Source organism: Microtus oregoni, unplaced genomic scaffold (genome assembly GCF_018167655.1).
Source record: "Microtus oregoni isolate MIOR12 unplaced genomic scaffold, Mior012 000012F_ref0000307, whole genome shotgun sequence".
NCBI classification, from domain to species: Eukaryota; Metazoa; Chordata; class Mammalia; order Rodentia; family Cricetidae; genus Microtus; species Microtus oregoni.
In genome coordinates, this window is record NW_024543071.1 from 18893901 (window position 1) to 18920569 (window position 26669).

The 26669-nt window shown below is 48.7% G+C and overlaps 1 protein-coding gene across 1 annotated transcript; it reads right to left on the reverse strand.

The window, feature by feature from the left end:
• Window positions 1-6908: 6908 nt before the first annotated feature.
• On the reverse strand, window positions 6909-10991 carry Marveld1 (MARVEL domain containing 1). Its single transcript, XM_041660696.1, has 2 exons — window positions 8885-10991; window positions 6909-7706 (listed from the first exon to the last, which is right to left on the reverse strand). Exon 1 carries the CDS (start codon window positions 10750-10752, stop codon window positions 10231-10233), a length of 522 nt encoding a protein of 173 aa, XP_041516630.1. The 5' UTR covers window positions 10753-10991; the 3' UTR covers window positions 6909-7706; window positions 8885-10230.
• Window positions 10992-26669: the final 15678 nt, after the last annotated feature.

The window sequence follows — 26669 nt, forward strand, 5'->3', positions numbered from 1 at the left end:
TTGTGAATTGTGCATCCACTCCCTTTTTTTTTTTTTTGTTTTGTTCCTGTTGTTGGTTGGTCTGGTTGGGATTTTTGTTGGTTGGTTGGTTGTGGCTTGTTTGTTTGTTTTTTAAGACAGGATGTCTCTGTGTAACAACCCTGGCTGTCCTGAAACTCACTCTATAAACCAGGCTGGCCTCGAACCTACAGAGATCTGCCTACCTCTGCCTCCCGAGTGCTGGGGTTAAAAGCATGCACCACCAATGCCCAGCCATCCACTCTTTTTAAATGAATGGAAAGAATAAATGTTCAGCATGTGTCCTTCTCTTTAATATTTTCATGTTTTTCTCCTGTCTTTAAACTTCTGTTTGACTAGTGTATGTTTTGGATCAACAGCTTGCTGCTGTTGCCCTTGCACAAACAGTGTTCCATAAATACATCTCTATGTTCTTGTACCTGGGAAAGAGGATTCAAGAGTAATGAGCTTTCCAGCTGGGAGACACTGAGTTGTTGGACAAACAGCAAGGAAACCAATGTCTGAAGTTACATTCTTTCTCGGCAGCTCTTGGCAGCCATGCAAACAATCATTCATCAAACACTGGCACAGAAAAATCTCACAGTGGAGGGCATTGAAAACCTCACGAATAAACCCCACGGCTCCCCCTGAAAGAGGCAGTGAACCATTCCCCAAAACCATCCCCCAGGGTGACTGTCAGGAGTCACTCCCTCAAGGACACTCCCTTCCAGGGAACCTCAGGGTTGTCAGGCAGAACCCGCCCATCCTGGGACTAGGAACTCATGGTTCTCAGCCCCTTTGCTAGGCTGGAACGTGTAACTTCCAAGGAAGTGGGTGGGAATGTTGAGAGCTGTTTGCAGACCGAGACATTTAAAAGTCATAAACTCACTGCTACCTCCTTCCCAGGGTGGGCAGCTCAATGCTCAGGGAAAATATTGCAACAAGGTAACAGAAACCTACGTCCAGGGGCCATCTTAAAGTGGACCTTCTCCTCCTTCTAGAGGCAGCCCACAGTGGACAGTTATGTGAGAAAAATCTCTATCAACATTCCAGCATGGACTGGGAAGGCATTCATGAGCCTACCTGTAACTGAGAAGCTGTGTACAGTTGGTGGAGACACAGTTAAGGTTTTTGTTTTATTTTAGATTTATTTCATTTTATGTGTATGAACGTGTTTTCTGTGTGTATATATATGTCCCATATATGTGCCTGGTGCCCACAGAGGTCTGAAGAGGGCTTCAGATCCCCTGGAACTGGAGTTACAGATAGTAGTAAGCCACCATGTGGGTAGTGAGAATTGAACTCAGGTCCTTTGCAAGAACAACAGGTGATCCAAACTGCTGAGCCACAGCTCTAACCCAGAGACTTCCGTTTTCAATGGATGGCCCTACACCCAGAAATGGATGGAGCACAAATCGGAGGTTTTAAATCAACAATCAAAGACGACGGAAAGTTGGAGTAGGTCTGGGAGGAGTTAGGTATTAATGTGATCAAAATACAGTCTATGGAATTCTCAACGAACTAATACAAATAATTAACTTTTAAAAATAAATAAGGAGTAAATAAATAAATAAGGAGGGGCAGGAGAGATGGCTTAGTGATAAGAGCACTGTGGTTGCTCTTGCAAAGGACTCAGGTTCAATTCTTAGTACTTACATGGCAGTTCACAGCCATCTGTCCTCCAGTTCCAGAAGCCCTGACTCCCTCTTCTGACCTCTGCAGGCACCAGGAACAAAGATGGTGTATAGACAGACATGCAGGCAGAACAGTCAAACATATAAAATACCAAAAAAAGTTAAAGTATATATGAATATAAATAAAATTTTGTCAAGTTCCTGAAATGTTTTTGTTTTGTTTTGTTTTGTTTTGTTTTGTTTTTGTTTTTGTTTTTTTTTTTTTTGGTTTTTTGAGGCAGGGTTTCTATGTGGTTTTGGAGCCTGTCCTGGAACTAGCTCTTGTAGACCAGGCTGGTCTCGAACTCACAGAGATCCGCCTGCCTCTGCCTCCCAAGTGCTGGGATTAAAGGCGTGCGCCACCACCGCCCGGCCTCCTGAAATATTTTTGTTTTAACAGTTGGACAACAACATCCATTAATTTTCCTGAGGACTCATAGTATGTTCTTCACACAAATATAGAGGTAAATATCTCAGGATTCTTCCAAGACAAGTCCTTACTATACTGGTCTCTAATTCTCAAACTCTCAATCTCTTGATTCCCTGCCTCAACCTCCCAAACTCCCAAGTACACTGGCCTGCATGCCTGCCTTATTACCCTGTACGTGTTTCTGGGGGGAAAGGCCACATTCTGGGCTCAGTATAGTAAAGTGCTTACCTAGTATACACAAAGCCCTGATTCAGCCTCTAGCACAGGTGTGGTTGTGTATGCCTTTAAGAAGGGGAAGCAGAAACTAGGCATGGTGGTGCACACCTTTAATCGCAGCACTTGGGAGGCAGAAGCAGGCAGATCTCTGTGGGTTTGAGGCCAGCCTGACCTACATAGGGAGTTCCAGGATAGCCAGGGCTCCATAATAGAGACCTTGTCTAAAAAATAAAGCAAAACAAAATAGGTATCTTTTGTAGTTGCTTATTTTCTGTGTGTTTGTATATGACTGCAGAGAGTTTAAGACCAACCTGAGCTACATTTTAAAAAATTATTTAAATTAAAAAAGGAAGCAGAGCTGGAAAGATGGCTTGGTGAGTTGGCCTGATTGAAGGAGAGTCAGTTAACTGCCCGGGAGCCACAGAAGGAGTAGGCAGGAGCATGTGAGAGGCTACGGTCAGGTTACGCCACAGGCACAGGACCTGAAGGATGCTCTGGGCTTAGGTCAGTCTTTGTACATCTATCTATCTCTCAGGCAGACAGGACCTGGTTCCAGACAGCAGGAGAGCTGAGCTCAGCACAGTGAGCTGCTTAAACCTGAAGGGAACTCTGTCAACCGGGAAGAGAAAGGTTGATGTAATCCAGATTTGTAATAGCACCTTTCTTTACCATCTTTCCTTCCTGTCATGCTCAAGACAGAAATTTACTCAGATGGCCTCGATTTAGATAAAGTTTTTGTGTCATAGAACAGGCTAGAAATTACAGAGAGACACAAAAATTAACTCATGCAGGAGTCATGTGTACCTGGAAGTTCTAGCCTTTCCTTAGCTGGCTTTGATAGGACAGGTAAGCAAAGCCCTGGCAACCCCAACTGCCTCCCCTTTCCAGAACAGTCTATCCTTTCCTCAGACTGCACCAAGTGGGGTGAGCCCTACAGGTTTGCCTACAGCCCCATCTTGTGGAGGCATTTTCTTGCCTGAGGCTTCCTCCTCTGATAACTTGACTTAAGACTAGCCCTAAGGGTGTAGCTCAGGTGGCAGAATGCAGTCACACCCTACATTCACAAAGCGCTGGGTGCAGTCTCCAGCAGCACGTAGCTGCTCGTGTTTGATGGGTGCCCGTAATCCCTGGCTCAGCAGGTCAAACTGCTTTCCTCCGAAGTCCGGCAACCTGAGCTCAATCCCAGGAACCTACATAAAGATGGAAGGTGAACCAGCTCCACAAAATTGTCTTCTGACCTCACACTTGAACCGTGACATCTGCACCCATATACAAATGAATGAAAAGAAGAATTAAAAAGGAAAGAACGCGACTGCTCCTAGGTATGGTGGAGTGGAGAGTTTACAGAGAGAGCAAAATCAGAGGCAGGGACATGAGGAGAGTCCAGCGTAGACACGACCAGACTGAGCTGGGCCGTTGAGGAGAAAAGGGGAGGAAGAGCAAGAAAGGAGCCACTGCCCAAGAGGGGTGATCTGGACCAAGAAATTGGCATAGCCAAAACGGCTGAGTTATATAAGAGCCAACAGAGCTCCGGGTTGGGGAACCCAGACCAATACCAACTGAACACATCCTCAGTCCCTGTGTTGGCTAATTTTATGTCAAGCTAGAGTTATCTATCAGAGGAGGGAGCCTCAGTTGAGAAAACAACTCCGCAAGATTGGGCTGTAGGCAAGCCTGTCGGGTATTTTCTTAATTAGTGATTAATGTGGGATTGCCTTGCCGGTTGTGGGCGGTGTCACCCCTAGGCTGGTGATTCTGAGTGCTATATATAAGAAGCCAGACTGAGCAAGCCACGAGGGAGCCAGTCAGGAGGTAGTTCTCTTTCTGTTCTCTGCCTCAGTTCCTGCCTCCTGCCTAGAGTTCCCATCCTGACCTCCCTCAGGGATGGTCGCAAAATAAACCCTTTCTTCCCCAGCTGACTTCAGTCACAGTGTTTCATCAGGGCAATAGTTACCCTAATTAATACATAAATATAATAAAATACTGTATTATAAAAAAACAACAAATACGTATATAAACCATGTTAAGCAGACTTTTCTCTTTCATATCCTTGTGTCTCCCCTTTAATGCCTGAAAATGGCAGCTTACTAAATCTCTCTTACACCAGCTACCCTTCCCCAGCTAGAAAAATGGGAAAAGTGTCAGACAAAAAAGTTTAAAAACAAACAAAAAAGGAAATCCCTGGGATTTCTCAGTCTCAAAAAGCGGGGTCTTATTTCAAAGAACCCCTCATTCAACATGTTTGGTTTAATCTTAAAAAAAGCTGCCCTTAAGCCGGGCGATGGTGACACACGCCTTTAATCCCAGCACTCGGGAGGCAGAGGCAGGCGGATCTCTGTGAGTTCGAGACCAGCCTGGTCTACAGACCTAGTTCCAGGACAGGCTCCAAAGCCACAGAGAAACCCTGTCTTGAAAAACAAAAACAAAAAGTTGCCCTACCGATGCAAATAACTCCAATTAGACCAGATTAGACCAAATTAAAATGTCTGTGTTTAATAAATGCAGTGCTCTCGGGTGGGCTGAGACAGCCTGGGGGGTGGGGAGGGGGGAGAGGAGCGCCCGCAAACCCCGGTGACCACCTGTTCCTCTTCCCCAGCACGAGCCTAAACAGCCTGTGGGAATGGTCCTGTCCCTCCGTGGGGGTGGGGTCAGCGCTTGGCAGGCTGGGAGTTGGAGTCCGGACCAACGCAACTCTCAGGCCAGGGGCTGGGGTGACACTCCCAACTTAATAATACACAACACACACATACACACACATTCACAATTTTAAAATAATAATAACGGGGAAGTGCCAGATCACAGCAGGTCTGAGCACCCACTTTCAATGATTGAGCACCTAACTTCACTTAGGTTTCAAAGCCTATCAAGGACACCAAGGGGTTAAGGGGAGCTCTGCTTCTAGGCCCCTTCTCAGCAGCTGGCTACCTGACCTTGTACTTGGACAAGGCTCTTCCTTCTCCAGGGCTCCATTTTCTGTATAGGGCACAGGCATCACTGCTGACCCTCAGTGAGGATTAAGTAACTCAGGTTAAAATACCTACTTAGCCCCAGCAAGTTCATCATGCCAAGCAGGTTTCCCAGGTCCTTATGAGAATCGGTGCAACTTTTAATTGTCTAGGAAATTTAGGGGGCTGAAAAGATGGTTCAGTTCATAAAGAGCCTGGAGTGCAAGCATGAGGACCTGAATTCAGGTACCCAGCACCCAGGCTAAAACCTGAGTGTGATAGCATACCTGTAACCCCAGCCATGAGGAGATGGGGACACAGGACCCCCAGAGCTTGCTGGCCAGTTGAACTAGCCAATCAGTGGATTTCAGGTTCAGTGAGAGACTCAGCTTCAAAAAGACAAGGTGGGGGATGGAGAGACGGCTCAGAAGTAAGAGCATTTGTTATTCTTGCAAAGGGTCGCGCGCGCACACACACACACATTTAATTTCCAACACCTACGTAGCAGTTCACAAGCATGCACAATTCTAATTCCAAGATGAACAAGATACACAGTCATACATGGAACAAAATATTCATACACATAAAATAAATATATCTAAAGAAAATAAAGTGGAAGTCATGTGTAGTAGCACTCAGGAGGCAGAGGCAGATGGATCACTGTGAGTGTGGGTCTACATTGCCAGTTCCAGGCCAGCCAGGGCTAACTAGTGAGATTATATGTTTTGTTTTGTTTTGTTAAGTGGAGAAGCAATTACGGAAGATGAGGAGGACATCTGAAGTCAACTCTGGCCTCCACGCGCATGCTTACCCATACGTGTATACACACAGACACACAAAGACACAGAAAGGCAGAAAGGGGTGGGTGGCCTCTGCAGCAGGTGACACTTCCCTTCACTCTGGAAACGCCAAACCAAGACAAAAGGAGAAGGGAGGCGGGAACGTGCATGCCTTTCACACCAGAGGAGGGTCTCGGCAAGAGCAGGCAGGCTTGGAGAACACACGGCATCGGCATCGGATCCCAACTGGGCTCATAGGCTCTGACAGTGGGATCCTGTTCCCCAACAGCAGGAGGAACCCAAGAAGTTGCTCCCTTCTACTCCGAGACTCAATATTCTGGGACATCTCTGTCAGCAGGGAAGAGCTGGCCAATAACCTCCGGGGGTCAGAGCCACAGGCCAGGCACAGCAGGAATAAACCATGGCAGGGGCTCCAGGAGCCTCAGTGCCCTGGACTGATTCATCGTCTGTGTGATGGGGTTGGACCGGAACAGGACCCTACTGGCTCGACAACAGTCATTTTCAGGCTGACAGGGAGTGGCACCCATAAACAGGGGCCAGCAGAGAGCAGACAGGAGGGAGGAAACCTCCGCAGTTCCCTTCAGCACTGACAAAAAAACAGAGTGTCCCTCTCTGGAGCTTGCCCTCGGGGCCCCTACTAACCACAGTGGAAACCTGTGAGCTCATTTTCCCTTCCCCTTAGAAGGCCGGGTGGGTTGCTAGGGGAACCCAACTGAAGTTACCACAGAGGACTAGGTTATAAGATGCAAACAGAAGATCACACAAACCAAACTTTATTCCAGAAAGCATCCTGGGGTAACCAGGACTACACTACTGCATAAGGCCCCTCCCTCCAGTCACCCTCCCTATACGAAAACCCACCCCTTCCTGGCCTTTCTGCATACTATTGAAAGTGTCCCCTGGGCCCACAAGAGCCCCCAGACTTGGAGTTGGGAGCTGTCTGCGTGGTCTTGGCCTGGCCCGGGTCCTAGTGTCAGAGAGGTATGCCCAGGAGACTACTGCCAGTTTCCAAATGCTCCAGGCCACATTAGCTGGTCATTCTGTGGCATTTGAGGAAAGGCAGGTGGCCCAGCAGTCCCATCCATCCTTCTCGCGCGTGGCAGACTGAGGGACCACCAAGCTGCTGGAGGCCAAGCTGAAGGCACATGAGGAAGAGCTTCTGAGCTCTGGAATGCTCCAGGCACATCTGGGTAGATGAGGCACCGCTGGCAAAGCCAAGATGTGTGCCCCTGATAAGGTCACCTGCCACAGACCCGGAGACCTGGGGCCGAGCTCCTCAGGGAACAGGACCTGAGCTTAGTGATCTACAAAAGACAAACAGGTAAAGGATGCGAGCTGGGATTGAGACCCATGTTTTGGGAATGGGAGATGGGCAGAATCAGTCCCAAGTGTCTAGAATCTTGTGCCCAAAGTTATAATGTAGGAGAATCGGGAGTCCTCTTGCATCAGGGAAGAAATCAGCCTTCCCCACCACGGCTCTTCCACCACACAGTATAAAGGAGAGACTTCTTGTTCTAAACCTGCCCCATGGCAGTGGAGACTCCCAAACCTTCTGATGGCCCGGGGTAAACCAGTGTAGCCAAGTAGGCAGGGCTGTGGCAGCTTGACCACAGTGGAGACGTTGAGGCCTCAGCAACAAGAAAACCTGCAACATAATAACAAAAGTCACTGGCTAGCAAGGTGTCCCAGATGACCCAACAAAGCCCACCTCAGGCACAGACTGTTACTGTCTCTGGTTGGAGGGAAAGTCACCCTCTGTGGAACGTGGCAGTTGAGCTAGCCCAAGACAATGAAGAGCATTGGAGAGGATTTCCCAGACAGGAAAAAAAACCAGCAAAATCCCCCCCCATTTTTATTTTGTTGTTTTGTTTCTTTAGAGGATGGGGTCTTACTATGTAACTGGGGCTGGCCTGGAAATCATTATGCAGCCCAGGCTGCCCTTGAATTCATAATTCGCCCTCCAAAACCTTCAACATGCTAGAATTACATGCCTGTGTGAGCATACCCAACCAAACTCCCATAATCCTAGTGGATACAGACTTTTCCAAGATGAAACTGTTCTGGAGATACAGGGTAGTGATGGTTGTATAGTTGTGTAACTGTCTTTACTGACACCAAACTGCCCTGAAAGCTGGTTACAAGGGTAAATTTTAGGTCATGCATATTTTACCAATTTAGGAAAAAATATTTCTTATACTCAGTCATGAACCAAGGGCCTCATACATACTGTTCATTATTCTGCCATCACGCCACAGCCTTAGCCCCAGAAAAAAATATTAGCCACATCAAATATGTATTGAGCCTTACTATTCATAGTGTGGAAGAAGCTAGCTGTCAGCTTCAGAGCCAGCCTCCTTTACTCGTTATACCACGGACTCTGGGCTTTGATCTGAGATCGCATGCATTCAGGCAGCATATCCACACAGTAGGGCTACAGAAAGCGCAAGATAAAACTGAAACTCCACTCCAACCACTGCCCTCACACCAACAGCAGACAAACCCAACACCTCCACATGGAGCTTGAAATGCACAGACGAGGGCCGAGTGCGGCTCCCTGATACGTGCATCCTCCACACGACAGGAACACCGGGCTGTCTCTAGCCGGCGGTGCCCTAGCTCCTTGTGCTTGTAACTAGACCTTTGTAGAGTTAGTAAAGCCAATGAATTTTCATAACATCTAACACATGGCTACCACTGTGCTTACCACCGTCACTCTTCCTACCTGCTTTGAGTAAAATAGCTTTCATTTTTGGAAACGGAGTTGGCACGATGCTTTCTGTTCACAGGCTGATGACACTTCCCAGTTATCCAAAAATGTCTTACCTTAGAGGTGGCACCAGCTGTCCACCCCAGGTCCAGAGAGTTCTCAAAGTGGTGGCAGAGCTCACCCCACCAGCTGCTCAGAGTCAGTGCTGGAATCTCTTACGAGTGATGGCCATTTTGACCGGGAAACCACCTGGACAACCTTCGCTTCATTTTTCCCCGCGATGTGAAAGAATATTCAACAGTCCTCAGGTCTCTGGCTGGTGAAGGACATCCAGCTCTTTTGTCATTGGGTGGACCCCCAGTTAGAGAAACTCCCAGCGAAAGAGGAGTTTCCTAATTTCAGTGGGTCAAATTGTGGCAATGACCTACACAGCGCCGGGCAATCTTGAGGTGGGAATGGCTCAAGCCCAGTAGTAGTAACTTAGTAAACTAAATGACCACGTGTGGGCGTGGACCTTCGGGATTTCTGAGACCTCCTGCTGGCATTGCGAATCTTCAGGGGAAGACAGCACCATTGACAGACCCATTTGCCTTCTATTGGAGGTAGTACCTGACTGGCTCCCTAGAGAACATACTGCTTTAGAGGAAAGGGTGTGATTCTTATCTTAAAATAGCTGTTCCCAAGCGCGGGATCTGGGTCCCCAAAGGGATGGGCATCACCTTAACAATCGTTGTTGGTCACATAGGATCCCTAATACTAACATATTTAAGGGCGGGGTGCAGCAGAAGCTGGTGAGTAACATCTGAGAGACGAGAGAAGTTAGTACTTTTGGCCTGATCTGAATGAACCCCAAGGAAAAATGCAATGTTTACTAAGGTACAGCCAGCGGGCTTTTGCTACCCACCACTCCTGTAGCTCGCCCCACCCAAAGACTTCGATGATGTAGGGCTGCGCAGGGAGAGATCCAAAATGTAACTAAAGACGTCGTTCATTCCAGCACCAGCTAAGGCCTGTCCCCAGCTCCGCTGACTGCCTGCTCCCCAGGCTGGGAGAGGGGGCAGGGAAGGGATGCTCTTCCAACTACAGGGCAGGAGGGAGGGGGCAGTGGTGCAGGCCAAAGACTGGTTCCAATTTGGGAGCCTCCCCCGGATCTACGCAGCGGCGCCTGTCCACGTCTAGCTCTAGACAAGGAATGGGGAGAGGGACTTCAAGGCTTCGCCTGAGGCAGCCCATCTGAGTGTGTGCGTCAGGGCCTCGGATAGCGCTGGTCCCTGGAAGCTGATGGCTGGGTTGAGCTGCGGTGCAGCAGTCAGATTGGAACTGAACGTCGGGGATCCAGGGCGCGGGTAGTGGAAACACAGACAGGGAGAGGGTGCAGGGGCGCACCGGCACGGGGCAGCGGCAGGAAGGTCTCGGGAGGGATCCCCGCACCGATCTGGGCCGCAGTGGGGAGCGGGCGGCCTCACACCACCTCATCCTTGCCCTGGTAGCGACGGCAACAGCCATAGAGCGCCGAGAGCAGGTAGAGGCCGAGGCAGAGGCCGCCGCAGACGGAGGCCGCCAGGAAGGCATGGTAGGCGCAAGGCAGCCGGTAATTCTTGAGGTTGCAGTAGCTGTGGCGCTGCGTCTGGTCGATCATGATGCCCGTTGCGGCGCCATAGAGAGCGGCGGCCAGCAGGTCGTGCGCCACGTTGACCACGAGCCAGCGCGAGCCCAGCACGGGCACCAGCTCCTGCTTGCCCAGCAGCGTGATGAAGTAGAGCCCCAGGGTGAGCAGCCAGAAGAGCACGGACACGAAGAGCGCGAAGTGCACCGGGCCCTGGTACTTGCTGGTGGCGATGGTGATCCAGAAGGCGGCTCCCGCCAGCAGCTGCAGCAAACGCAGCACGCCCCACGGGCCGCGCAGGAAGGCCCGTTGCAGGCGCAGGGATCCGCGGGCCGAGCGCGCCTGGGGCGGTGGCTGGCGGGGTGGTGGTGGGAGCATGGCCCCCGGGCGCGGTGGCGGCGGTGGCGGTGCCCCGAGAAGCGGAATGGCTGCGCCTTGCTCGCTGGGGCGGCCCGGCCCCGAGCCCGCTGTCACCGCTGCTCCCGCTGCGGCCTGCGCGCCTCCCTCTGCTCTGGGTCCTAAGCGCTGCTTCTCCTCGCCACCCTTCTTCCTTCCCTCTCTTCTCCTCTTTCTTCTCGCTCTCTCCAGCCCTCCTACCCGCTCTTTGGCCGTCCCCTCGTCGGTCTCCACCCCTGCTCGCGCCTCTCGGCTTCCTGCCGTCGCCCTTCACCCTGGCTCCCCCCCTTTCTCCTCTGCTCCCATTCCTTCAGCCTCCAGCCGGGGCCGAAGGCCCGCACCCCCTAGCCCTTGGCAGGCCTTCCCTCCTCCCCCTCCCCGGGCTGCCCGCGCTGCTGGGCCAAGTTTGCCACATCTGGAGCCACCCCAGCTCGCCCTGCCTCGCAGGCCTTGGCTAGTCTTCGTAAAGGAAACTGTCTACAGACAGCGTCCTCATAGCCTGTGTCCGAACCCCCTTGATTAACACATCTCATAGGAGCTGGGAGACATAAGTCTCTCCCATGGAGGCCTCCTGGCACGCCTGGGTGCCATAAGTGAGCAGGAGGCCTGAACTGACAGCTGTTCCCTCTCTGGGACACCCTCAATACCCTGAACTTGCCCACCACAAACTCGTCCTGTCCAAAGCTGAGCTCAGACTGTCTAACTATGAAATTCTCTTGTTCAGGGTAAGGATCCATCACTTACTGGAGGCCCGGAAGCCTCACCCACAGCTCACAGAACATAGCAATGCCAAGCTCTTTCGGCCATTCCTTCCTAGCCATGTTTGTGTCTTGCTTAGATTAAAAATATGCCACCTAACATGGCCAGGACATAGACCCAGGTCTAAGAGATAGCATATCCTGTGTGTTTAACTATTCACCCAGATGGCAGAGAGCCCTCTGATGCCAAGGTGTATTGGCATTACATAGCCCGTGTTCTACATGTATTCTCGGGTAAGCGCCAACAACACAAGCAATTAGAACAGTCATTTTCTTCATTTTCCTGAAGTCTAGAGGGGTTCAGACCAGGAAAGCAGTGAGAGCTTCTTCTCACTCCCCTCTCCCCACAGGCGCCAATGTTAGTGCTGAAACAGACCTGTTCTTAGCAGCGCTTTTCCTCACTGAGCACAGGATGGCACTGTGCCATGTCAATGTGGCATAGATTGCATAATCTGTCCCCAACCAAGTTCCAATTTCTTGTTTTTCCACTTCCTTCCCCCACCCTTGCCCAAACTCGGTCTCTTCTTGCAAGTTTCCCACATGAATTCAGAAGGCCCTTTATTTCCCAAACCTTCCTTAGCTGGCAGACTGATGATTATTTGCTTGTCTAGGCCTCCATTTGAACCATTCCCCTGCAGTGGTTCTTGAGTCTGCTATGTCAAAAACCATGGTCTAGCCGATCTTACCCATCATTGCCTGAGCCTGGCATATAGAGCCCCTTAGTACATATAAATGGAGCTGACTGTGGAGTGGTTATAGGAACAGTACTGGACCTAAGCAAGCCACATTCCTACGGGACAATGCCTGCATCACACCTCCTGCTGATTCTACACTGTAGAGCTTCCCCTTCATATCCTGTTTCTTAACTCAGTGTCCCCTGGCCTGGCACAGCAGCCTGGCTCTACTCTGAAGAAAAAAGGTTTGGCCTGTCACTGCCACCCCAGCCTGTATACACTACCAGGAACGCTCCAAATGCAAATGCTTACATCGTGGTGCGTAACAACCACACCAACCGTGTGACAGCAGAACCCTGGAGTCAGCCCGCCACTGCTCCACTACCCCGTGACTGCGCATGGAGGAGGGGCTGCCTAGCCCGCTGCATCTGATCACCTGTGCAGTGCAGCAGGCAAAGAGTGCTTAGTAAATACCGAGTGCCATTTTAGAGGCCAGGAACACAGAACAATATACGTGGTCCTGGCAACAGAATGTTTACTGTGGCAAGAAGTTGTATTTACTGATCCGGTTGTTGGTTACCAACACTGTGAGATACTTGTTCTTAGCCCTGATCCACCGACAGGGACAGGCAGGCTCCTATGGTTGAAGCAGCAGACCTTGTCCTAGGAGCTGCTGAACACTCAGGAGGACCCGGGTGAAGCTGACTCCTCCTCTACAATCCAAGAATTTTTACACTTTACCCACGTTTTGTTTCACTCTTGCAGGGACCCAGAAAAGGGGTTCACCCAAAGAAACAGAGTCTGTGTCACACTGGAATCCAAACTTGCATGTGTGATCCTAATTCAGCACCTGGAGGGATGCACTCGGTGCCCTTGACTAGGGCTGAGACTCTGACTTGCTTCTAGCAGCTGAATCTGGCTGCTGGACTGCAGAGGGCATTTCTGTGAGCAGAGAGCCTATAGGACAATAGGAGGAAGAGAAGAGAATTCTTCCATCTTCTTAAAAAGGCATCTGGAGACGTGTGGGTTAGGGCGCCACCTGGAGGGCATAAACTTTCAACTTCGGGAGTCTCAACTCGGCTCCTTACATGGTAGAGTCCTTCAATAGCTTTGGAACGATATTTTTAGCCTCAGGAATCTTGAGAATATTCCAAGAGGCAGTGGAGCAGACTTTCTGGAAGAGTGCAACCATGCGTTAAAGAAAAGCTTTGATTCTGTCCAATTCAATGAATCTAAGCACCTGGCAGATGCAAACGTGTGGTTGTGAAAGCAGGAACAAAGAGGACCCGTTCCTATTCTCAAGTGTTGGCACTCCGCTGGTTGCTAAGGGACAGCTCTGAACACAAAAGACAAGGAAAAGGGTCATAAGTAAACTACAGAAGAGAAGGGGAGAGTATCGTAGGGGAAGTCTGGGAATTTTCAGTCACAGGTGTCATGGAGGGTAAGTAGTGTTCATCCCAGAAGGAAGGAAAGACCTTGGGAGTGGCTATCCCCAGGGGCCCCGAGCTTGCTGGCTGCCCCACCACACATGCACTGGGTATGCCTAGAATACAAGACCATGACTGCTATTTCCCCAATAATCTCTCACGGTGTGTGTTCAGCCTGCAGCTTCAAGGGATAAGGCAAAATGTTTCTCCAAAGTGGAGAGTTAGGCAAGTCCTGAGTTTGTTAATCTAGGCACTCAAGGGGTCCCCGGGGCCCTTTCTGAAGCCAAGCAGTCTGATGGAGGCAGGGGCTAGGGACAACATTCCGGGCCTGGACAAGTGCTGAAGGAATTTGAATGGCAGTCTCAGCCTAACCCCTGCTCACCCCATGGGATATCAGCTAGTCAGATAGGAACCACAAGGTCCCCAGAGACTCACTGTTGTCCCTAAAATCATGCCTTAAAAAGAGGCCTGCAGGTGTTAATGGAGTCCCCCCCGCCCCAGGGTCTCTGATGGGGACATGCAGGCCCCCGCTGACTGCAGCTGGGAATTGCCTGGCCAAAAGGCTTAGGGAGGAGTGGGAATAGCCCCAGAGGAAGATCTGACACCACAGAGCACCAGGCAGTGCAGACTGCTTTCCACCCTTGTCTGGTTCACCTCCCACAACAGTTCTGTCGGGGGAGGGGGAGGGAAATGGGAAGCGGTTGTGGGGACGAGGCAGAAATCCTTAATAAATAAATAAATTAAAAAAAAAAAAACTGCCCTCAGGGGGCTGGAGAATGGCTCAGTGGTTAAGAGGCCTGGCTGCTCTTCCAGAGCTTCTGAGTTCAATTCCCAGCAACCACATGGTGGCTCACAACCATCTGTAATGAGATCTGGTGCCCTCTTCTGTCATGCAGGCATACATGGAGGCACAACATACAACAGAATGTTGTATACATAATATATAAATAAAATCTTTAAAAAAATCCAAAATGGGGATAGGAGGGTTTTGCAGATCATCCAATCACCTAGTGTGCTACAGCTCACGAGAAAGAAAACTAATTCACACATTTGGGAAAACTGAAGCACAGGAGGGTTTCACAGATTAGATTATCTAATTACCTAGTGTGCTACGGCACACGAGAAAGAAACCTAACTCACACATCTGGTCCCCAGATGTAGGCTTTCATCACCGTGTGTATCTGGGACTTCGGCGTTAGTCTGGGAGAAGATGAAATTCTTTCCCTGTGTGGTGGGAAAGAGAAAGGCCCAAATGCCTGGAGATGGGTCAATGGAGCCAGGCAGAACTCTGAGAGGAGGGGTGGGTATACAAGCCCGTCTTGAGATCCACACTTGGGGGACCTGGTTCTGCCTGGTGTGTGTTTCTCCTGCTATGGGACCTCAGGATGGGGGTGTCCCTGGATCCCACCTCACCCTTTAATGCAGGAAGATGGACCTGGCCGGCAACGCTGGAGTTCAACGGTGCTCTGCCCGGAGTGCTACCTGCATCCCCTAAAACACGTGTGACTGCCGGTTCCATTATCTCCGTGTGGCAGGAGGACAGGGAGACCCAGAGAGGCTGAGCGAGACGTAGCAGAGCAAGGAACTCAATCTCCATCTGTGGACACTAGGAACCACTACAGCTGCCCTCAGTCTCCAGATCCACTTTAACCAGAGACTTCCCAGGAAGGCCAGCCCCACAAGAGAATGTCCTAAGACATACACACTCTGAGCACTCAGCAAAAACCAAATGTGGTCTCCTTTCTATGACCACTTGGCTCTCCAGCCTCAGGTCACCACTGGACTCTCAAAAGAAGTGGAAAAGTGCCGGGTGGTGGTGGTACACACCTTTAACCCAGCACTCCGGGGGCACAGGCAGGCCGATCTCTGTGAGTTCGAGGACAGCCTGGTCTGCAAAGCAAGTTCCAGGACTGACTCCATAGTTACTTGGAAACCCTGTCTAAAGACACCACCCTGGCTCTAGTCTGTCCCCAAGAAACCTCCCTAGCCTACTCAAGTGAAACAAAACTGCTGCCCCAAAGACATCAAAGTCATGCAAGCTACCAGAGAGACATAGCCTGACCCAAGTAGCTGACTGGGTCACGGACCAAGTAAGACTACAGGGTATTGGGAATTGAGTCCTCCACTCTTACCTGCCTCAGCCCTTGCTGATATCGAGCTCCTGATGTAGGAGGCTCTATAAGACTCGATGCTGCCTTCTCCTGCCCCATTTCTGACCCACGGTGGTGCCCCCCAGAATCATTTTCCTGTGATTTGGGTTAGTAGCTGCTCCCACTGGGACTCATGCTCAGGTAGCCGAGGAACATGTGACACAAATATGTGGGGAGTGGAAATTCTGGGAAATCAGAGGAAGCCGGAGTAGGAACCTTGTGCCAGGCGGGGTTCTCCAGAGAAACACTCAAGATAATGGGGAGAAAGGAGAGGGGTGGGGAGGAGAGAGAAGAGAGAGTGGGGAGGAGAAAGGAGGGAGGAAAAGAAAGAGAGAGAGAGAGAGGAGGGAAGGGAGAGAGGGAGGGAGAAAGAGATCACAAGAAGTCAGTTCACAGGATTCCAGAGGCTGACAAGCATTGGCTGGCGGGAGGCCAGAGACTGACAAGCAGTTGGCTGGCTGGAGGCCTGCTGAAAGGGCACCAACATCCATTACTCCAGGAGGATCAGGCTTTTTGTGCTGGTCAGACTTGCACCGGATTGGGAATCCACCCACACTGGGTTGGAGGCTGGGGATAGGGGGAGCATTTGCTCCAGTCAGCCTCCCAGTTCTCATCCTCACCCCATCCACATCTTCACAGACAGACACATCTAGTGTCTTAGTGCATCTCGTACTGGACCAGAACACTTCAAAGGGGACAGTTGATAAGGAAAAGCTTATGCCGGTTCCTGGTTCTGAAAGCTAGGAAGTCCCTGTTTGAACACCCACATCTGCTGAGGGCAACAGCTGCCTCAGCCCATAGTGGACAAATAGAAAGGTGAATGGATGCGTGCAGTGGGCAGTCTACTTTATAGCCTGTTTATAACTCTCACAGGGACTAATTCAGTTCTGTGGGAGACCCCAACTGGATGAGAATGGCAATATGTCCATTTCATAACCTGGTCACATGGTAGGATCCCACCTCTCAACATAGCCACCATAGGATAAATGTCCTCATGACAGGGGCTCCTGAGAGCTGCTTCATGTGAGGAGGGCATATGGTGATATTTTGTTTGTGTCTTAACAAATAAAGCTTTGTCTGAAGATCAGAGTGCACAGCTAAGCCACTAGAGGCAAGGCAGTGGTGGCACACACCTTTAATCCCAGGACTCGGGAGGTAGAGACAGGAAGTGATATGGCTGGGCAGAGAGAGGAATGTAAGATGGGAGGAGACAGGCCCTCAGAGGCAATCTGAGACAGCAGTCTGAAGCAGTCAGTCTAAAGAGGCAGTCAGTCTGAGGATAGGATCGCCACTTTGGTCTGAGCATGCGTAGAGGTAAAAAGTCTCTCTAGTGTCTGGCTGCTCTGCTTTTCTGATCTTTCAGCTTTCACCTCCTGATAGCTGACCCAGAGTTTTTATTATTAAGAACAATTAGAATTCATACTACAAGGACACAGCAGGATTTGGTGCCATCTATGAAGCAGGAAACAAGTCCTCCCAGATGAGAAACTGGCTGACACCATCTTACTTAGAAGCTACAGTCTGTGATGTCTTATTGTAACAACCCAGGTGGACCAAGCCACTCAGCATGTATAAAACACCACACAGCCGGGCGGTGGTGGCGCACGCCTTTAATCCCAGCACTTGGGAGGCAGAGGCAGGCTGGTCTCTGTGAGTTCGAGACCAGCCTGGTCTACAAGAGCTAGTTCCAGGACAGGCTCCAAAACCACAGAGAAACCCTGTCTCGAAAAAAAAAACCAAAAAAAAAAAAAACCACCACACATATACAACAGAAAACCCTCTGAACTGCTACAGCCTGGTGCTGGCTGTGGGTCCCAGGCTATGATGGGCACCTGGGCTTTCTTCTTTGAATGCCCATCCATGCTTTACCTAACCTTGACTAGAACCTTGGCTTCCTGGAATTCTTCCCTTGCTGGCATAGCCCAGGCTTCATTTCTGGGAGGACTCACTCATCCTGTCTCCTTTGAGCTGCTGTAGTTTCTGATCAACCCTCACTATGCGGCCTGGCAGTACTGCTGGGCACCTCGGGGGATGCCCTGGTTTTGAAAAATAATTCTCTTTGCTTGAATGTGACAGACAGACAGGAATGTTGCTCCCTGTGACATCAGTCATGCTTTTGTGGCTCCTCTTCTCTTGGAGTAGGGATGGGACCTATAATTGGCAACAGTAAATGGCACACGTGGTGACAGTTTGTCCTGCAGAACTCTGCCTTGTGAGTAGACACACTCTAGGAACACTCCTTATTAACAGTTTGGGGAAGCTGGGGTGGCCAGGAATCATGGAACTTTCCAGAAGCCTCTGGTTGCTGGGAGTAGCCATCAGCTGGCAAGAAATCAGTTAGGGCTTGGTCTGTGCCACAGTTACAGGAAGTAGAATCAGTCAACACCTTGAATGGGATTGGGAGAGCCTGCATTGTCAAGTCTACAGTCTCCAAGAAACAATGCCACCTCCCCACCAGGGGCAGATGTGTCAGTTCCTGAGCAACGACCTCCTGGCCCAAAGAAACAGAACATAACTTTGCCCCCCCTCCAGTTATTATTATTGTGCGTGTACAATGGCCGTGGGCACATGTGCCACAGTGTGCGTGCGGTCAGAGGACAACCGTATGGCTGCGCTGTCTCTCCACCTTTAGATAGATAGGTACCAGGGACCAAATTCAGCTTGTACAGCAAACCTTTTACCCATCGAACCACTTCACCGGTGGCCTGGAGTTTGTTTTTTGAAATTGCCACATAGTATAGGTGTCTATACTATGTGATACAATTACACTTTTTTGGTTTGTTTGTTTTTGAGACAGGGTCTCTACATAGCCCAGGCTGTCTTAGTCCTCACTGTGTACACCAGGCTGGCATCCAACACACAGAGATCTGCCTAACTCTACCTCCCAAATGCTTGAATTAAAGGCATGTGCTACCACAGCCCAGATAATAACACATTTTTATTTACTTATTTAATGTGTATGGGTGTTTTGCCTGTGTGTGTGTCTGTGCAGAATGTGCATGCAGTGCCCACAGAATCCAGAAGAGGGCATCAGATTCCCTGGAACTGAAATTACAGATAGTTGTGAGCTGTGATATAGGTACTGGAAACCAAACCAGGGTCCCACGGAAGAACAACCAGTGTTCCTCGCCACTGAATATCTCTTCAGGCCCATAATTGCACATTTTAAAAAAGCAGCCAGAGCTAATCTAGGTAAAACCTAATTCCAAATCGTCTTATGTCTAGAGTCCATGGCTGCATATGCAAGAGACTGCTGGCCTCTCTGACAGTTACAAAAGGAACTGAGACCTGCCTATGGTCGCCTCCTGTTCCTACAGCCCCAGCACTTAGCAGATGGAGGCGGCAGGAGGAACAAGAGTTCAAGGTCATTCTAGGTAACATATCAAGTTATGGGATAGCCTGGGCTACATGAGACTTCCTCAAAACCACACACACACACACACACACACACACACACACACACACGGTAACTGAGAAAATGGTAAGCCTGTTTTTGTGTGTGTACATGTCTAGATGTTTGTGTATATGTACATACATGTGTATGAAGCCAGAGGTTAGAGGTTGACTTTGGGTATCTTCCTCTGTCTCTCTACCTTATTCACAGGCTCATAGATTTGAACGCTTGGTCAACAGAGAGGGGCACTATTTGAAAGGTAGGAGGGGTGGCCTTGTTGGAGTAGGTGTGATCTTGTTGGAGGAAGTGTGTCACTGAGGGTGGGCTTTGAGGTGTCTTTCTCTCCTCCTGTTGCTTACAGCTCCAGGTGTGAACTCCCAGCTGCCTCTCCAGCACTGTCTGCCTGCATGCCACCATGCTCCCCCTCGTGGTATTGGACTAAAACTCTGAAATTGTAAGCAAGCACCAATTAAAAGTTTTCTTTTATAAGAGTTGCTGTGTTCATGGTGTCTCTTCACAGCAGTAGAACAGCGACTAAGACAGGATCTTTTAAAAATCATTTATTTATATGTGTGTATATTTGTGGGTCTGTGCACACGTGCAGGTTTGCAAGTGTGAGCCTATGTATACATACAGAAGCCAGAAAGGGGCATCAGGTGTTCCGGGGTACTCTCAACTGTTTTAAAGAAGCAGGCAGGGTCTTTCCCTGAACTGCCCTGGAACTCACTCATTATGTAGACCAGGCTAGTTTTTAACTCACAGATATCTTCCTGCCTCAACTCCTGCTGGGGTTGAAGGCATGTGCCACCATGCCTGGCAGGGTACTGGGATCTGAACTCTGATCATCATGATTTTGTAGTAAGTATTCTTAATCGTGAAGCCTTCTCTCAACCTTATTATTTTCTTTTTATTATTTGACTTTTTTTTCCCCAGCAAGTAAGTCTATGTATCCCGAAAGCTTGGCACCCTCAGAGTCAGAAGGTGTTAGATCCCTGCGGAAATGGAGTTAAAGATGGTTGTGAGCCATATGTGGGTGCTAAGAATTGAACCCAGGTCCTCTTAAAGAGAATCTAGTACTCTTAACCACTCAGCAAATCTTTCTAGCCCTCACTTATTGTTGAGACAAGGTGTCTCACTGAACCTGGAGCTCACCGGTTTGGCTAGACCGGCTGTTCAGCAACCTCAGGGATCCCCCTTCCTCTGCCTCTCGGCACCGAGACTGCAGGTGCACAGTACCACATTTGGCTGTTTTCAAATGAACTCTGAAGATTCGAACTCAGGTCCTTATGCCTATGTGGAAGCCACTTTCCTTGTCCCTAAAGTGAAAATGAAACCATAATGTATCAAATTTATGCATGTTGTCTTATATTATATAGAATAAAATCATCACTTTTCATTAGAGTATTAAGTATTGCTAAGGGAAGGCCCCTTGAGGCAGTGTGAGTGAGTCTCAAGCATTTAAACACTTGGTCACCAGTTGGTGGGGTGTTTTTGGAGGTGAAGGTGGTGTGTCCTTGTTGGAAGAAGCGTGTCACTGGAGACAGACTTTGAGAGTGGTCTCTACTTCTTGCTTTTAGCTCAAGATGTGAGTTCTCAGCGCCAGCCACCAGGCCTGCTGACTGCTGCCACCACTACGAACTGTTTTTCCCTCTAGAACCATAAGCTCAAACAAACCCTTGCTTCTATAAGTTGCCTTGGTCATGGTGTTTCATCACGCCAGCAGAAAATGACTAACACACCCATGATGGTGGGAAAGGCCCCCTCTGAGTCTGTGGATGACAGTTCTATCTGGAAACACGGCGGGTTAGGAAGGCATTCTCAGATCTGGAGCTGTGATGACTTCACTGTCTACTTGGCTAGACTTGGAACGACCTCCCAGGTTGTTGAAATACGGAGCGGCGGGCTGTGTCCTGCCACCCGGCTAGCTTTACCCGAAATAATTACACGGAAACTGTATTCTTTTAAACACTGCCTGACCCATTAGTTTCAGTTTCTTATTGGCTAGCTTTTACATATTGATCTAACCCATTTCTATTAATCTGTATAGCCCACGAGCTGGCTTACCAGGAATGATCTTAACCTGCGTCTATCTGGAGTGGGAGAATCATGGCGACTCCCTGACTCAGCTTCTTTCTCCCAGCATTCCGTTCTGTTTACTCCGCCTACCTAAGGGTTGGCCTATCAAATGGGTCTAGGCAGTTTCTTTATTAATAAGAAATCACTCCCACATCACCAGGTACATGTTGTTATTTTAGAGTGTGCTACTTTTGTTTATGCTCTGGAACATTTGTTTAATGATGCAGGGATGTGTTTGATTAAATAAAATTCACCTGTGGTCAGGAGGTTGCGTCAACAGCTAGCTGACAGGAAGTGTCAGGAGGAGCCAGGTGGAGAAGGGATTTTTAAGGAGGGGCGAAGAGAAGCCCGGGGCTTCTGGAGAGAAGCGAGTAGGAGAGGAGGTGAGCTACTTGCTATTCAGCCTCTCTGAGGAGCAGAATTCCACCTCAAACCTTGGATCTTGAGTTCTTTAGAGGAACAGAGATTTAGTTAGTTAAGTTCCCTTCATAGCTTTGAAAGAGTCGGTGCCTGAGGAAACAGAATTTCTTCAGGCTGCAGCTGGGGATTGAGAGGCAGCAACAGTTTAAAAAGGAGGACAACGGGTACACCGACACATGTCTGCAAGGGTATCTCCAGAGAAGGTAAGCAGAAGAAGGAAGATCTTCCTGAATGTAGGGAAGACCACCCCATGGGCTGTGTCCTGCACTGAATAGAAAAGGGAATGACAGTTAAGCGCTGTCTTATAGTCAAGGTTACTCTTGCTGTGCTAAAACACCATGACCAAAGCAACTTGGGGAGGAAAGTTTATTTGACTTACTCTTCCGCAACACTGTTCATCATGGAGAGGAAGCCAGGACAGGAACTCAAACAGAGCAGGACCCTGGAGGCAGGAACTGACGAAGAGATCACACAGGGCTGCTGCTTACTGACTTGCTCCCTGTGGCTTGCTCAGTCTTCCTTCTTATAGAACCTAGTTCTTTAATAACCCAGTTCTTTCTGGGCTGTGGTGGTGCATGCCTTTAATCAATCACTCTGGAGGCAGAGACAAGTGGAACTTTGTGAGCTCGAGGCCAGCCTGGTCTACAGAGTTCCAGGACAGGCTCCAAAGCTACAAAGAAACCCTGTCTCAAAAAAAACAAAACAAAACAGAACACAGTTCTTACAGAACCACCACCAACTCGGGGATGACCCCACCTACAATGGACTAACTAGGCCCTCCCCCATCAATCACTAATTTTAAATAAATGCTTTACAGGCTTGCATACAGCTAGATCCTATAGAGACATTTTTTTTAAAAATGAGGTTCCCTCCTCTCTGATGACTTTAGCTTGTGTCGAGACGACATAAAACCACCCAGCACAAGCAGCTATAGTCATCTGTTTCCTGACTGCTGATGCAATGGGACCATCTGCCTTATGCTCCTCCTACTGTCTTCCCTGCCATGGGTAAGCTGGCAGGCAAAGTAAGCCCTTACTCCTAGCTTAAGCTGCTTTTTGCTAATATGTGGTCATCGATACAAAACTACCTTTTTGTGATCCAACAGTTACAACAAATTTGCCCTATGTGGCCTGCTGGTCCCGTTGGAGAATGGTGATTTGGGGGAGTACAGCAGAGGTATTTAGTCAGCTTTGGTGGGAGGAGTCCATACTTGTAACAGTGGACAGCCTCATCTCTGGCACCACAGTTCATGACTTCAGAGCTGGAGAAAGGCTGTCTGTCTTGCTGCCCGTTCTTCTGTCCTCTGTCATGAATAGATGCTGATGGCCTTGCCAGTGCACCAACCATCACAGCTGCCTATCTGATGACAGTATTTCCTGGAGTTGATCTGATTACCAGGAAGCCACAAGTGCTTTTGATACGTTAATTAAACTTGCATGATTTGAAGGGTGGGAAATGAACTTCACTAGCATTCAGGGACTGGATGCTTCTGAGGGGACTCAGTGCCTGCACCACATCACACATTGGGCTTTCTGTGGTGACAGCCTTTTACACTTCACACCACCTATCTCAACAAAAGAGGCACAGTGCTTGGCAAGTTCGCTCTTTAATGTTAAAAACAATATTTACCATACTGAAGCATGCTACTCCAAGCCATTTGTGGAGTCTCCACCAAGGCTGCTGGTTTTGAATTTGGACCAGAAAGAGAGAAGGCTGTCTAAGAAGTTCAAGCTGTAGAAAGAACAAGCCTCTCTCTCTCACACTAGACCTCATGGGTTCCCACATCCATCACCCTCAGTATCTGTGGTAAACAGGAATGGCTTGCCTGCCAGCCACTCCCTCTTGTTCCTGTTAGCGATGCATTTGGTGAGATATCAGATGGCGATGTGCGCAGAGGTAAACATGGGGATGGATGGATTCGGGATCATTGTGGCAATCTGCATCTCTGTTGGGACTGATTTAAGACTAAATATATGATCCAGTTTCAGCTGAGGAAATGTGAGGGTATCAAATGATGGATAGAGTTGAGGAAAAATGATCCTCATTATTTAAAATCAATGCATGAATTCTGTCAAGGGGACAAGAAGACAAGACGGGAACTAAGATGAAAGATTTGCAGAAGACATACAGGACAGCTGAAATAAAGAACTCTCAAAATCCAACGATGAAAAATAAATGCTCTGTTTAAAAAGAGAAAAAAGGCTGAAACTGCACCAAGAAGATTTAAGATGGCAAAAAAAAGCCTATAAAAAGACATTTAACATCCTGTCTAATTAGGGAACTGCGAATTAAAACAATGCAATGCCACGAGTACCCATTAAAGTGAGCAAGAGCCACAACTGGGTACAGCGGGGCTTTGGGGAGGCTGAGGCAGGATATATATTATGTATACAATATACATACATCTCTCCAGTCCCCATAAATAGATTTTTTAAAAAAAGAAAAAGAGGGCTGGAGAGATGGCTCAGAGGTTAAGAGCACTGACTGCTCTTCCAGAGGTCCTGAGTTCAATTCCCAGCAACCACATGGTGGCTCTCAACCATCTGTAATGAGGTCTGGTGCCCTTTTCTGGCATACATGGAGGCTGAACACCCTGTACATAATAAATAAATAAATCTTTAAAAAGAAAGAAAGAGGGCTGGAGAGATGGCTCAGAGGTTAAGAGCACGGACTACTCTTCCAGAGGTCCTGAGTTCAATTCCCAGCAACCACATGGTGGCTTACAGCCATCTATAATGAGACCTGGCGCCCCCTTCTGGCTTGCAGGCACACGTGGAAGGAATGCTATACACATAATATAATAAATAAATAGATATTAAAAAAAAAGAAAGAAAGAAAGAAAGAAAGAAAGAAAAAGAAAGGTAAAGGCTATATTCTGGACTGGGGTGTAGCTCAGTGGTATTCTCAAGTACAAGGCTCTATGTACAATCTCAAGTGTGGAAATGAAGTAAGGAACCCAGGAAGCTATATTTTATATGATTCTATGTATATGATGCTCTAGAAAGAAAAATGATGGACAGTTGCCGGAGCGTAAGAAGGGATGAGCAGGCACAACAGAGGATGTTGGGAGAATGAAACTACTCTGTATGGAGTTACCATGATGGATACAGGTGCCAAAGCCCACTAGAGCAAACTCTGAAGTAGGTCACCCCCTTTGGATTTCAGTGTAGCCTTGGTGATGACAGAAAATGTACCCTACTGATACGGGGCTGGGGGTGGGGAGGCGATGTAGGCATGAGTTGCAAATTGGGAATTCATTAGATTATGTGCTTAATTTGATTGTGAACTCAATATCAAACCATTTGTAGTGACACACACCTTTAATCCCAGCACTCGGGAAGCAGAGGCAGATGGATCTCTGTGAGTTTGAGGCCAGCCTGGTCTACAGAGCAAGTTTCGGGACAGCTAAGGCTGTTACACAGGGAAACCCTGTTTTTCAAAAAACAACAAAGATCCAAACCAAAACAACAACAACAAAAAACTGAACAACAACCAGAAACTTCAGTCTGTGGCCATTTGAAGCTCTCAGCCTGAGTGATTCCTTTCATTGGTACAGTCACACCCATAATAAATTTATCAAACATGTAATTATTTTGCAGCACTGGGGACCAAACCCCTGATGTCTTCCTGCTAAGTCACACTTTACAACTGAGCTGTATCTCCAGCCTCAATCGTTCCCATTTTAAAGACAAGAAAGCAGAGGGACTGAAAGGTCCAATCACTTGTTTAAGGAAGAATAACTAGACTTTCCTCGGGGTAAAAACAGCACCAGACTGAAGCAATTGGAGCATGAAACAAAAGGGCAAATATGTGCCCCGTACTCTCTTATGCAAACACTCTCCCAGGTCCTGAACTGACTGGAAAAAGCAGACGAAAGCCCCGCAACCAAAAACAATAAAATGTAGAGTTGCCCGATATGTCCGAATGCTACCATCAGTCCTATGAAGCCACTGAGGACAGCCTGGCTGGGAACTGAAGGCTGCTGGGAAATGAGTGTCTGGTACACAATAAATCAAAGTCATAAGAACAAACAAAGGCCCGTCTTTACTTTAAATTTTCATATTTTTTCCTCTCCGATTGTTGGCATCTGTTTTGATGTTGTCCCTAAAAAGATGCTATCTATTTTAATTGCTGAGTTTTTTTCGTACTCTACTAAGTTTGCGACCCAAAGTTCTTCATTTATCTCAATGTTTATTATATTCTATTGATTACTTAGGCACTGTGCATGTGTGTGTATATGTCTCCATGCTAATGTCAAGGATCCATGTGGAGGTCAAAGGACAACATCCAGGAGTCAGTTTTCTCCTTTGGGGGTCAAACTCGGGTTCTCAAGCTTGCTGGCAAGTGTCTTTACCCAATGAGCCATCACACCAGCCTTGATCTGGGCCCTGGATGAAACCAAGTCTTTGGCTGAATGACACTAGGGGCACTCCTCAGTGACAACCTCCTCTAAACAGGGACCCATAAAGCTATGGTACGGTGGGCTACATATGAAATCCAGCACCTAGGAGGCTGAAGCAAGAGAACCTGGAATTTGAGGCCTGGCTGAGCCACAGAGACCCTGGCTCCAAACAAAGAAACAGGGCCCATTTTTGTCGTAGTTACCATTTCCTGCACCGTTCTGGTGAGGTTTCTCGTGGCCCACATGACTTGGGAGTGCCCCGTCTTCTCCTCAGAAATACTGAATCATAAAACTGTGGCACTGGAAATGGTCCCATTGTGTAGTGAGCACCAGTCCATGCCTGCGAAACTGTTTGGAGACAGCGGCTGTCCTCCACCCACTTAGTCACATCTGACCCAGAAGTCACAAGTTCCTGATTCCTGCCGTGTGTACCCATCTGCTCTGGTAGCATGAGCGTTGCCAGGTCCTTTAATCATAGATGTGCTAAGAGTCTGACTCTCCTGGAGCTCAGAGTGGGTGAGAGGAGGCTGTGTCTGAAGGCCGGACTTCTGGTTTAAAAGCCTGCAGTCCCCTCCTCAGTCACAGCTGGCTGAGACTC

Coding starts and splice junctions, on each gene's coding strand:
- Marveld1 (XM_041660696.1), bottom strand. CDS start 10,752: ATGCTCCCACCACCACCCCGCCAGCCACCGCCCCAGGCGCGCTCGGCC.